The 12,833-nt window shown below is 33.9% G+C and overlaps 1 protein-coding gene across 2 annotated transcripts in view; it reads right to left on the minus strand.

Annotated features, from left to right (window-relative positions):
• The window catches only part of EDEM3 (ER degradation enhancing alpha-mannosidase like protein 3), a 62,124-nt gene that overhangs the window by 12,616 nt on the left and 36,675 nt on the right, over window positions 1–12,833 (minus strand). For both annotated transcript variants that reach the window (XM_027868447.1, XM_027868448.1), the window contains 8 exons: window positions 10,805–10,930; window positions 9,559–9,642; window positions 7,284–7,367; window positions 6,836–6,960; window positions 5,249–5,414; window positions 4,783–4,937; window positions 3,766–3,922; window positions 2,347–2,541 (listed from right to left, as the gene is read on the minus strand). In XM_027868447.1, the coding sequence (XP_027724248.1) occupies window positions 2,347–2,541; window positions 3,766–3,922; window positions 4,783–4,937; window positions 5,249–5,414; window positions 6,836–6,960; window positions 7,284–7,367; window positions 9,559–9,642; window positions 10,805–10,930 (1,092 nt within the window). The remainder of the gene's footprint in view (window positions 1–2,346; window positions 2,542–3,765; window positions 3,923–4,782; window positions 4,938–5,248; window positions 5,415–6,835; window positions 6,961–7,283; window positions 7,368–9,558; window positions 9,643–10,804; window positions 10,931–12,833) is intronic.

Consider the following 12,833-nt stretch of genomic DNA (forward strand, 5'->3'; position numbering starts at 1 on the left):
ATTAGTAGAGACATGACATGTCATACAGTCTACTTCCTCCCTAATGCAGAAGTCCATTCTGTGGAATCAGTTCATTCGACATCTACTAACTAACTTCTGTGTTACATCTATTAAGTAACAAGCCATATATGGCTTAGTTCTAGGCATATTCCAATGACTATGCCAAGGATATATGATTTCTCCTTCAATGTGATGTGCAAAATAGGAACTCCTTCCACCGAGGCAGATTACTGGTATAGTGGATAGCGTATAGGGCTGAGAGTCAAGATATTTTGGGTTCAAATACAACTCACTCACTAGGAGGTATGAAATCATGACCCAGTTACTCAATCTCTATATCCCTCAAGCAATTTATTTATTAGAGTTACTTGAGGAAGTATAGACATTAAGGAACTTGCTCAGCATCACATTGCTAGTAAGTGTCAGAAGTGGGATCTGAATCCAGGTCTTTTCAACTCTAAGCCCAGGATGCTCTCAACTATGCAAAGCATATAACAACTTTGACAAATAGTCTTCAAACCTCTGTTTAAATATCTGAGAGGCAATATGGTACAGAAGAAAGGGTACAGGATTTGGAGACAAAGGACCTTATTTCAAATCCCAGAGCAGGCTTTTGCTACCTGTATGAGTTTAGGCAAATTACTTAACCTCCCTGGGCTTCAATTTCCCTCACCTTTCAAAAGAGGTGATTGAATAAAATGACCTCCAGCTCTAAACCTAGGATCCTATTACCTACAACAGTAGTGAACTCACTACTTGAACAGATTGTGTGATTTATTTCTTAACCTTCAGACCTAAAAGATTTTGAAAAATATATAATATATAAATATATAAAAAGATATGAAAACCCTTCATAAAAAAAGATTTTGACAGGCTGAAATGATTGTCTTTAAGTCCTGAACTTAAGTTCAAAAAAGTAACTGCACTGAAAGGGTACAATGTGGCTTAAGAGCGCTTTATGTGAAAAAAGACCTTGGATTTATAGTTAACAGTACGCTCAATATAAGTCTAATATGATATACCTGCTAAAAAAGCAAATATAATCTTGAACTTCACAGGTAGAAGGGTGTTTTCGTTGGTGAGATTAATTTAATGTTATAAGGTGGGTATCTAGAAGGTCACTAAATGGCTACATTAGCCCTGTTAGTCTGACTCCATTCTTTCCAGTGAGACCACATCTGGAGTCTTACGTTTTTATTACAGATGCCATATTTTAAGAATACTGAAAAACCAGAACACATACAGAAGAGGATATCCAGAATAGTGAAGGAACTTCAAACCATGTCATGGGTAATGACTGAAGAAATTAAAGGCAGAGTTAGCATAAAGAAAAGAAGTCCTGGGGCAGTTTAGGAGATATGGAGGAAAGAACATAATAGCTATTTCTGCATATTTTAAAGCTATCACATGTGAAAAAGTTCATATTTGCTCCGTGCATAACTCCAGTACTAAAACCAGTGGCAGCATTGAGATTAATGCCTACTGAGCCAGGATTATGGTCCAATACAAAGAGAAATTAACAATTAACACATCTAGTACATCTCAAGTCACCTAAAGTAAATTTATCATGTCTTATTTCTTTATCCCTTCACTGACTGTAAAAAAAGTAGGCATTGCGCAGGGTAGGCACTTGAAATACCTGCTGAATGAATGAATGAATGAATTAAAGCTGTTCAAAAAGAAATGGGAAGACTTGTTATATAGCGAGTTTCATATTAGTACAAGTGCTCATGAAGAACAGATGACTGTTTCAGAACCATGGTAGGAGATTATATTATATGACCCCTAAGAATATTTGTCGATTAATTGATAATAATATATATACAATCAAAAAAGTTTCTTTAAAAAACAAAACAATAAACCTTTAGACAATCATAATTGTATCAAACTTCCTGAATATTGCTATAATTTTATAGAAGATTAACTAAAACACCAAAATCCTACCAAAGCTAGGCATTTCTTCCTTAGAATGAATACCAGGCACACTTCAACCCTCTTTTGTGGAGGTCAAAGACCCCCCCCCCAAAAAAGGAATTATATTCTATATATGTCATCCAAAAGAGCAGCAAAAGCCTGAAACAGAAGGGTTTCCAGCCAGGAGATGCAAAAAATTAAATTTTTAGGTAATTAGTGACAAAAATTACTCTGGTGATAAAAATTTTTTTTAAGTTTAGCATGCTCAAATTTAAATTTTTTTAGTATGGTATGCACAAATTTGGGCTTGTGAACATTTAGTATTTTGTGATAAATCAAAACTATATTTTTAGAGAAAAGACAACTTGGATGGTATCTGAACAATCCAAAAGCATTGGATACTCAAGAAGATAACATACGGTATACACGTACCCCTGATTTGTGTTTAGACAAGTCCATCCCAAACTGTGCTGGCCCAGCAGTCAATACTACCCTGCCAAAAAATGGGTGGGAAACTATTTGAACAGCTCGAGGTGGTAACTGTTGTTCTTTCTGTTGCTGACTAGACAACTCAATCATCTCTTGCATGAATCGCAAACCATCTTCAGCATCAAGTGAACTTGCAGCCTAAAATGAAAATGAAATAGCTTTACACGGGAAATTAAATGACTTTACATGTTCTACAAAACATTTTCATTGTTTTGGTACTGTTGAGTCTACTAGTCTTTGATACTTAACTCTATACTTCTTTCCACATACTTCAAACATATGTATAATCTCCCTAGTATTAAGAATAAAAAATTATATTATTATATGTTACATATTACATTATATTTTCTAAAGTTTATCAGTCTGGCTACTTGACAGTGGCCACCAACTGCCCAAAAGGACACAGAATTCACTTCTGAATCATTCTTTATTAGGGACTGAACATACTGATTTTCATTTTCTGCCTTCTTTTGTCTACTACTATACTGATTATCCTATTAGGAAGAACTATGAGCCATAAATGGAAATTTAGATGTGAAATAAAAATTTCCTAACATTAAGGCTATCTGAAGAAAAATGGCCTGCCACGAGGAAGAAGGGAGATAGAAAGTTCCTCCTCTCTAGGTCTTCAAACAAACGCTGAATGATCACTTGTCAGGGATGGTGTAGAGGAAAAGGAATATACTGTTCAGGTCCAAGTTGGATTAAATGGCCCCTAAACTACCTTCCAACACAGATTCTGTGACTGCATCTCTCTAAGAATGAACCCACACATAATTCTTCTTTCCCAAGGCTGACACTCACCAAAAAAAATTATACAAATGTGTAGTTTACTCAAACTAAACATATTAATAATGTAAATAATTCAGTGGCTCACTTAAAAAAAAAGTTCCTAAGTGCAGATGTTGTTGGTGTACAACATATACAATATAAAATATATAGCTTACTGTTAAAGTCATTTTGGCAACATGTTACTAAAAATACTTGAATTGGTGAGACTAATGTTACAAAATGGATGCAGTACTTAACAGGTAAACAGAAAAATTCACAACGAATTTAATATTTCTGAAGATGCCACAATTTAGTTATATTTTGTATACTGAATAAAATGAAGAAAAAAATGTTAAAAATGAAAAATACAACACATACAAAAAGTCCACATAACTCTGGGCCTCATTTTCCTTAACTTTCAAATGAAGAAGCTAAACCAAGATTCTAATCCATTATATAAAATTCCACAATTCAAATGCCAAATTGAAACTTTCAGGATATCAAACAGTTTAATTATTTTATTTAATGCTAATAAGATACAAAAAAAGGTACTGAAAAAAGTTATCTCTAATTAACATAGAAGAGTCTTACTTGAATTGCATGCTGGACCAACTGCACTCTTCCATCTTTGAGATGAATCAAACTAACTCCCATCTTTTTTAAGATCTCCAAATGCTCAGGGTTACTGGCCATGAAATCTCTGGCTCTCAGTGGAGGTTTAGGTCCACTGCCAAAACTCTCTTCTCTGCTAAGAATAAAAATAAACCAGTATTATAATTACATATTAAAAATAGTGAGAGACAGATATTATGTATCAATAGCTAAATTCCCAAGTATATTTTAGACCTTTAATATGTAGCAGAACCTTTAAAGTGAACACATTCTTGTTACAAGATTATTTATATGCCTGAGTTGTTTTGTCAAAGATTATGAGTATGACTGCTGGAAAGGATCGAATTAGTTGCTCAGGGTTTTTGTTTAGGGGATTTGGGTTTTCTTTTCCTTTTAATAAGTAATTAGTATTCTCAGGATTAAAACTGACAGGAATGGACATAAAAAGATGACTTTATCATCCTCAGCACTCAACAATTGTATTAGAAAGGAATTTTTTTTTCTAAATTAGAATGTTTAAGGTCAATATGCATTTATCCAGTCCTACTTTGAATTATAACTACTGTACATTTCACTTCAAAATTGTGAACTCCTTGAAAGCAGAGGCCTTGCCTTACTGAACTCTGAATCTCTCTCAGTTCCTAAAAAAAATCAATAAACTTTGAAAATTCTTGAATGAATTGGCGAATAGATTTGACAAAACTATCTTGTATAAAACAGTTATCGAAAGTACAGTCACATATTAACAACTCAGCTATTAATTTTTCATTTAAAAAATGATAGCACTGACAAAAAAAAACAAACCCTGATGTAGCATTCCATATATGCCTACAATAAATAAAATTTTTATATTAGAAACAGAAATGAAGTTACCAGTTTTAACTACACAACTGTATATTTCCCACCAAACCATTATCATTCTAGCACTTTCCCTAGGTCCCCTACTAGACATGAGCAGCTCCTTTAACTATTCAAATGAAAAACTATCCATCTTACACTCTGATAACACCTCTAGGACAGCTTTTATCCACCACATTTTTCAAGGGTTCACGAATGCTCTGGGCATACATGGGATCATTTGGGAAGAGAATCTGAGTATTTGGACATGTCCAGTCAAAGTTACTGTCATCCAGTTCTGTATATTCTGTAGTCTGTAAGAAAAATACATGTTCAGAAAAGAAATTAATCACTCCTTTAACATATCATGATCTAGGTAAATAAAACTGCCCAAGAAAGACAACACTCTCAAAAAAGTATTGCAAAACAATAAAATAAATAAAATAATAAATAAAAAATAAAATAAATAAATAAAACTTTCACAGAAACTCAAGTACACACAGACTATATATCTAAGTGAGAAAAGAAAATGCTACAGTCAAATTAAATAACCCCTTTGGCAGATTTTTCTTTTTGGCTACAAGTATAAATGACAATAAAATATTTAATTCAGAAAGTAACTCACTGTGTTTTTCTTAGAGACTGTTTGATTTGTAGTAGAGAGCCAAAGAGGTAATAGATGAGCTTCTGTTGTAAAAATGTAATCTTCTATATCAAAAATAATATCTTCTTTATCAGCAAACAGTAGGTAAAGATATTTAAACATTTCAGCCAAGAAGAAAGAGTCCATTCTAAAAATATAAAAAATAAAATTTAAAAACCTCCAAATATCTTAGTAGCCAATATAAAGTCACTTTTTATCCATACATAACACAATTTTAAATTTCCAAAGGGATTCTTGAAAAGTTTAATGATCCCAGCATGGCATCACCACCTTCTTAGCTCTAGTTTTGTTTTGAGACAAAAAATCAGAATGAATCACAGTGCAACAAAGATGAGAAAAGAGGAATAGGACTGCTTCTCCTAGTCCTGCTAAAGAGTTTAAGATGTTTGTCACTGGACCAGGTAACAACTACTGGTTAGTCACTTTATCTTCAGTCTTAGTTTACTCATCATAAAACAGAGATAGATACTCTGACCTCTGCGGACTTCCTCACTGGATTATTCCTCTGCAAATAACAACTCACATATATACACAAATACCAACATGTTCAAATCTTATTTCAAATGTTAAAAGAAAACGTGGATTGGTCAAAAATCACACCACTGGGACAAAGTTGCCATAAAATTTCCTAGGGTAATAAGCTATTCCACAAAACATCTTGTCTCCTTTACACTGCAAAATAAGATCCCTGAGTTTATAGATCTGTGCCTAAAACAGCTTCAGTGAAAGCTTCTCCTTTGAGGGATGCATATACATTTTGTGACCTTTATTTGGCTGCTTGGTGGCTTTTTTGTGTGCTAACTTCTGGATTTTCAGTTGTGTTCTGGCTTTTTGATCCTGCAACTCAAGTGCATTTTCATATATGTAGCACTACTGTAGAAGTAAATATCCTGAATTTAAGCTTTGACTCCACTCTGGCAACTCATTTACCCTCTCTGGGTCTCAGTTTTTCAACTTATCCCAATTCAGGATAATAATATTCATACTTTCTACCTCACAGAAATTTTGAGATAAAACACTTGGCAAATCTCACAGCACTACATGTTACCTATCATTACAATATATAATTACCACTTAACGCTTTTTTGTTGTTAAAATGGTATAAACGTAGATGATAACACAAAACTTGTCAGTAATTTTTTTTTTTTGGCTAACTAACAAAACAAAAGGGAGACCAAACACTGCCGCCTGTAGCAAGGAATAAGGTGTTTAAACGTAAAGCTGTTTATCCTGCAATAAACTCATTACTTTGAAAAACTACCTAAATTCAGATTTCTAAACACTATTTTGTTTCTAAATGCTAAAAGAATAGAACACACTCGTTTCTGATACTCATATTGTAAGATTTAAACATTATTAAATTATTTCAAATAGTACAGAGCTGGTCTACAGAAAGTCAGCAAGAATAAATTAAGTTGGCACATAAATTAGGGCTTATTTCCTCAGGCAAACTTTGTCAATCTGGTAAATTTATTTGAACATTAATGCAAGTTTTTTAAGTTGTGTAAACATTAACTTGAGCAAAAGGGAATCCTAGGAACATTTTACCTATCCTCATGACTTCCAGTACGAACATCCTTCATGGCAGCAAACCCACAAGGCACTCTAGCGTATTTATTTAAATTTTCAATAAGCGTTTTCCCTACTTCGAGGTAGTAAGGATCCCCTGTGGCCTATTAAAAAGAAAAAAATACATGTACACACATATTATGTATAAAATATGCCACAAAACCTATTACGTAGATTCTATTTCTAAAAACAATTTATGAGTCCAGTTAAACACGTAAAGTTCTTATAAACATTTTTTAAATAAGCACAAAATTGTTACACTTTATAGCATGGAAGTATGTACAGAACAGATGATGTCAACTACGACAACACATTTAACCAATGAGATATTCAATAAGCATTTTGAAAATTCAACCATCCTTTTCAAATGACAAATTATATAAGAGGAAATGAAGACATGGAGGGAAAAGAAAGAAAATTATCTTACTTTATATAAGAAGTAGGTACTTTCTGCAAATTCTGGCCTTAAGGGATGCTGAGCCCAGTGTACTCTGAAATCTGTAGTAAAAGCCTAAACAAAATTGAAAAATACATACCAGATTTAGATGTAAAAATTTAGATGTAAAAATCCACAATAAAAATAAGCTAACAGTTTTGGAACAGCTGACAATACTATAGATGATATACAACACTCAGCTAAAAACAAATACATTATGTATTAAGAGAAAATAAACATTTCCTTTAAAAAAAAACTTGATCTTAACTGATTCAAATTTATAAGAATAAGATAAATGGTCAAAGATATGAACAGGAAATTTTCAAAAGAAAAAAAATCCAATCAACAACCATACAAAAAAATGCTCTAAATCACTAATTGGAAAACTGTAAATTAAAGCAATTTTGAGGTTCCACTTCACATGGATTAGAGTGATAAAGATGACAATAGAGAAAAATGACAAACATCAGATGGGCTGTAGGAAAACAGGTCCATGAGTGCACTGTTGGTGGAGCTATGAATTGGCAGAGCCATTCTGGGAAGCAGATCAGAACTATGCCCAAACTAATTTGTACTATTAATCTATACATACTGTTCAACTATGTTACCTTCTACTGGGCCTATACCTCAAAGAAATAAAAAAGGACAAGGATTTATACATGTACAAAAATATTTATAGCAGCAATTTTGGTAATAGCTAGAAACTGCAAACTAAAGAGATATTCCTATTGGGAAACAGCTAAATGAATTATGCTATATGAAGGTAATATTATTACGCCACAAGAATTTATGAAAGGGACAGTTTCAGAGGACACCATGAAGGCCTCTATGAAATGATGCAGAGTGAAAAGGATTTCCTCACTATTTCCCCACAAGACACTCCATCTCCTGACTCTGGGCATTTTCACTGGCTCTCGCCCATACCTAGAATTCTCTTCCTCATCTCTACCTCCTAGCATCCTTCAAATCTCAGCTAAAGTCTCACCTTCTACAAAAAGTCCTTCCCAGTCCTTCTTAATCTTAGTGCCTTGCCTCTGAGATTATCTCCAACTATCCTGTTTGTACAACTATGTTGTCTCTCCCATTAGACTGTGAGCTCCCTGAGAGCAACAATTTTGTTTTTTTCCTTTTCCTTTGTATCCTCTGCACTCAGCAGAGTGACTGGCACATAACAGGCACTTAATAAACGCCTGTTGTAGAAGACCAATTTACATAAACTTCAAGAGACTTTAAGAACTCAATGAGTCCTGAAGAAATAAGATGAAACACAGCACTCACCTCATGTCAGAGAGGTGATGAATTTAAAATGTAATGAGACACATTTTTCAAACATGGCCAATGTAGGAATTTGTTTTGTCGGACAATCCACCCAACTTTTTTTAAAAACACTTAATGGAGGGTGGGGGGCAGGAACGGATTGATAAAAGAAAAGAATACACACTCTGGAAGAGGAATTGAGAGGCATATAAAAGGAAATTAAAGTAATGTAAAAACAAAGCATCGACAAAATTTAATTATTTTTTTAAAAAGGGCAATTTACAACCAGAAAAAAAAATAAAAACTTGTCATCTTTAATGATTGTCATAAAGCTCTTTTTCAAGGGTTATATTTCCACAGATTTACATGAAATTCAAAGAAAAAGTTACTTAAAAAATCTGTTCCATATAAAAGCAGAGGAAATGATAGGAATATCGCTCAAAAAAACCAGAGGTGATGAAAGTTTTATACTCTTAAGGATTAAAAAAAAAAAACCCTAAACTTTCCCACACATAGTAAATGAACCACTTAAGTGTTTCAAAGAATTCCTCCCAAGCACCTAATAAATTAGTTTCATGACAACTTATATACATTTTTGAAAACCTGATTTCTACCTTTTACCAGGAAGCTAAAAGCTGATGCTAAAAATTAGTTTAGTGGTAGCATTTTAATTAGTAGGACAGTTATCACATATATCTTGTTTTTGAAAATCAAATCTAAACCAAGATTTTACAGAAACAAACTTAGCTGTCTGAGAAGACTGACAAAATATATACATGAAATATATATATATATATATATATACACATATATATATATGAAAAACCAATGGCTTCTCTCATTCAGTGGAATCCATCAATAATGCATATTTGTGATTGTGAAAAAAATAAAAAATACAAACTTAAATAGAAAAAAAATTACACTACAGTATCTACATCTTCCACAAAACACTACTTTTTTCTTTTGGAAATGAATAGTTGATTGTGATCCCTGTGATTTTCTTACTTACCTCTGGAAGAAAATTGTGCTTTTTTATCACCTGATATAACATTTCATGAGTTTCAATAGCAGGTCTAATGTCTCCTTTCAAAACCTAGAGTCATAAAATAAAAATTAACCTAATATACACATTTTGCTACCTAAATCATCTGTGATCAATATCATGCAGAACCACACAAATGAATTTGCTCAATTTTTAAAAATGTGAATAATGACCTTTCTTGGTGAAGCCTTTTTAAAGGCAGCTCCTAAACCTATTCGCCCCTGTTTATCATTTCACTTTGGTCCAGGCACAGCTGCTGGTGACCCTGTCACAGAAGACACCAGACCACACAACTCATGCACTGATGATCTGTTCCAATTTGAAAGATACCAGCAGAGATCAGTAACTAGCTAAAGGACGTATCCATCTAGAAGTCTTGTAGTCTAAAAGGAGTCAGGCTGCTTTCAAGTATGATGTCATTAACACCAGGCCCGTGAGTTCACTCCCTACAGGAGACAGGTAGGTTGTAATGGAAAACAATATATCTACATAAAAACTCTGCTTCACTCCCAAATACAGTAATCAAATGCTATCTATTCTTTCTTGAAAATCTCTCCTATCTGCCCCCCATTTCTTCTTCATTCTTACTGGTAGCATTCCAGGCCAAGTCTTCAGCACTTGTCTCCTCAGCAGCCACAACTACCAAACACCTGGCAAAGAAAGTTCCCAACAACAAAGTCCTTGGCTCCACTAAATGGTTCAATATCAGAAACTGATATGATTTTATGAAATGAAAGGGCTCGAAAGAACATGAACTACACTCTGCTTTGCTGCTGCACCCCAAGAACCAACAGACTTTTCCATCTGATTTGCAGTTGGAACTCCCTCTGTGTGTTTTCTCTACCTACTAGAGTCTGAGCTCCTTGAAAACAGGACCATCCTGGTTCTTCTATTGGTGTTCCCAAGGCTTATTTATTAGTAGCACAGTATACTGCAGTAGCAAGTGCTTAATAAGTGCTTTTTCATTCATTCATTTATTCATCCATATATTCAAAGACAAGCTATTATCATCGTCCACACTTAATGCAACACAGGAGTAACGTAGCTGGCACCTGGCTTTTGACCACAGTAATTTGTTGCATTAGAAAATGAGAATGAAACCATTTTCAGTGATTTTTTTTGTTTTTAGAGATTATAAATTAATATGAATAATATTTATTTCACTTTAATGGTATGATTTAATGCTACTTTTAAATACTCAATTTCTCTTTACCTGCAGACCTGGAAAGAAGGCAAGCAAAGAATCCATCCAAGTTCGAGCATTTAGCATTGGTTTGTGGATGTGCACATCAAGCAGAAGAGGGGGCTGGCTAATGTACCTCATTATGGCATCATAGTGCTAAAAAAAAAAAATCAATACACATTTCATGAAATCAGCACAAGAGAAGGAATAAACATTCAAATGAGCTATTCCAGACAACTTAAGCTCAATGGACCTCAGGAGGTCAGATTAACAGAGAGGCAACAGGGAAAAAAAATGAGCTCTGGAATCTGAGGGCCTAGGGGCAAAACCTGCCACCAAAGTTTGCTACTACATAACCTAGGGTTAGTACTCTTTGGACACCATTTTCATTATCTGTAAAATGAGGGAGTTGAACTAGATGGTCTCTAAGTTATGCTCTCCCCCAAATTTAAGATCCTACAAACAAGACTATGTTGGAATAAAAAGCATGACTTGATATCCTAAATGAGAAAAATCTATAAAATTGACTCAACTTCAGCGCTGAAAGTTCATTTTAACCATTTTGATGGAAATCATTCCAAATTAAATTAAAGTATATCCTTCTACATCTTCTCAAACTGAGTATGCAAAACATAAATTAACCTTTTGTTGATGACAGAGGTTTCAATAACATGAACATAAATTTCTGTGTCACTGATAGAGAGATGCCCTCAAAATCTAATGAAGTACTTGTATATCTGGTTCTTAATCTGGGGTCCATTAACTTAAAAAAAATTCTGGAAACTACATTTCAATACAATTGGTTTGCTTTGTAATCCTAAGTATGTTTATTTTAGTGTTTCACAAGATTCTGAGAAGGGGGTCTCTAGGTTTTATCAGGCTGACACAAATGGAGGTTAAGTTAAGAACTCCTGCTTTTGATCAATCAATTACTCTACTGGTCTCTATACTACACGCTTGCTTTAGTTCTCTTCAGTCCCTCTGGCGCTGGTTCTCTGCCTGCCAAGAGTCTGGGGTTCACTGTTCATGTTAATATTTCAACTTCTTCCTGCTCTTTCTGTGGAACCTGGTTCTCTTTTCCTTTCCCTCCAACTTTCTTTGTTATTCAGTCTCTTTTTTTTAGTAAGGTTAAGAAAGAAAATATTTTTAGGGTCACTGAGCCTGCTTAATGAAAAACAGTGCGACAGGGTAGACAAAATATTGGGCAAAGTCAGGAAAGTGGAGAAGGTAGGAAGACGTGCCCTGCCTCTGACACCTCTTAGCTGTGTGATCCTAAGCAAATCACCCAACATCCAGGTGCCACAGGCAGCTACTTATCTATCAGGTCATGGATGGAGTGGAATGTAGGTAGAAGTTCCTTACATTGACACAGTGCCTCTGTAAATATAACTGTATCTCCAAAAAACACCTAAGTTCAGTAAGTTTAGTTGTTGTTCATTAACATCAGGATCACTTGGATTGGAAGGAAAATTGAGATTTTAAAGAAAATATTTTTAATTCAGGAAAATATATTTACTTGTAAAAAAAGATTAGCTACCTAGCTAGTTTGCTATTAGAAACTCTGAAGAGATTCAAAATACTTTAAATCAACTTTACAACCTGCTATAAAAGTGTACAATGCACCAAAAAATTTTGAGAAATACTGGGAACAAGTGACAACATTTGCCCCTATGTGGCAACATGAAGCAAAACTAGCCCAAAACTCCAAGAGCTAGAGTGAAAAATAATGGTTAGGAGAACAAGGTTAAAGAGTTAAGGTGAAAAATAGCATTCATCTCAACATATTCCCTTCCTATAATCAAAAGGAGAGAAAAATAGTAAGATTCAGATCTATCCATTCTCTATTAGCAATTCTGATAAAAGATCTAAACTAAAAAGAGACTAAAGCAAATGGCTAAAATGAATTTTCTGGAATACGTGTTTCCTAACATCACCAAGGATAAATGAGAGCTGCTTGTGTCACACTTATGTGAACAAATCAATTATCTGCCAAAATTTCATGACTACATAAATAAAATTCTGTCAAGAACTGACAACTGATTTACTTTAAATTAAATCC

The sequence above is a fragment of the Vombatus ursinus genome, unplaced genomic scaffold, assembly GCF_900497805.2.
Source record: "Vombatus ursinus unplaced genomic scaffold, bare-nosed wombat genome assembly UNPS02014789.1, whole genome shotgun sequence".
Lineage (NCBI taxonomy): Eukaryota > Metazoa > Chordata > Mammalia > Diprotodontia > Vombatidae > Vombatus > Vombatus ursinus.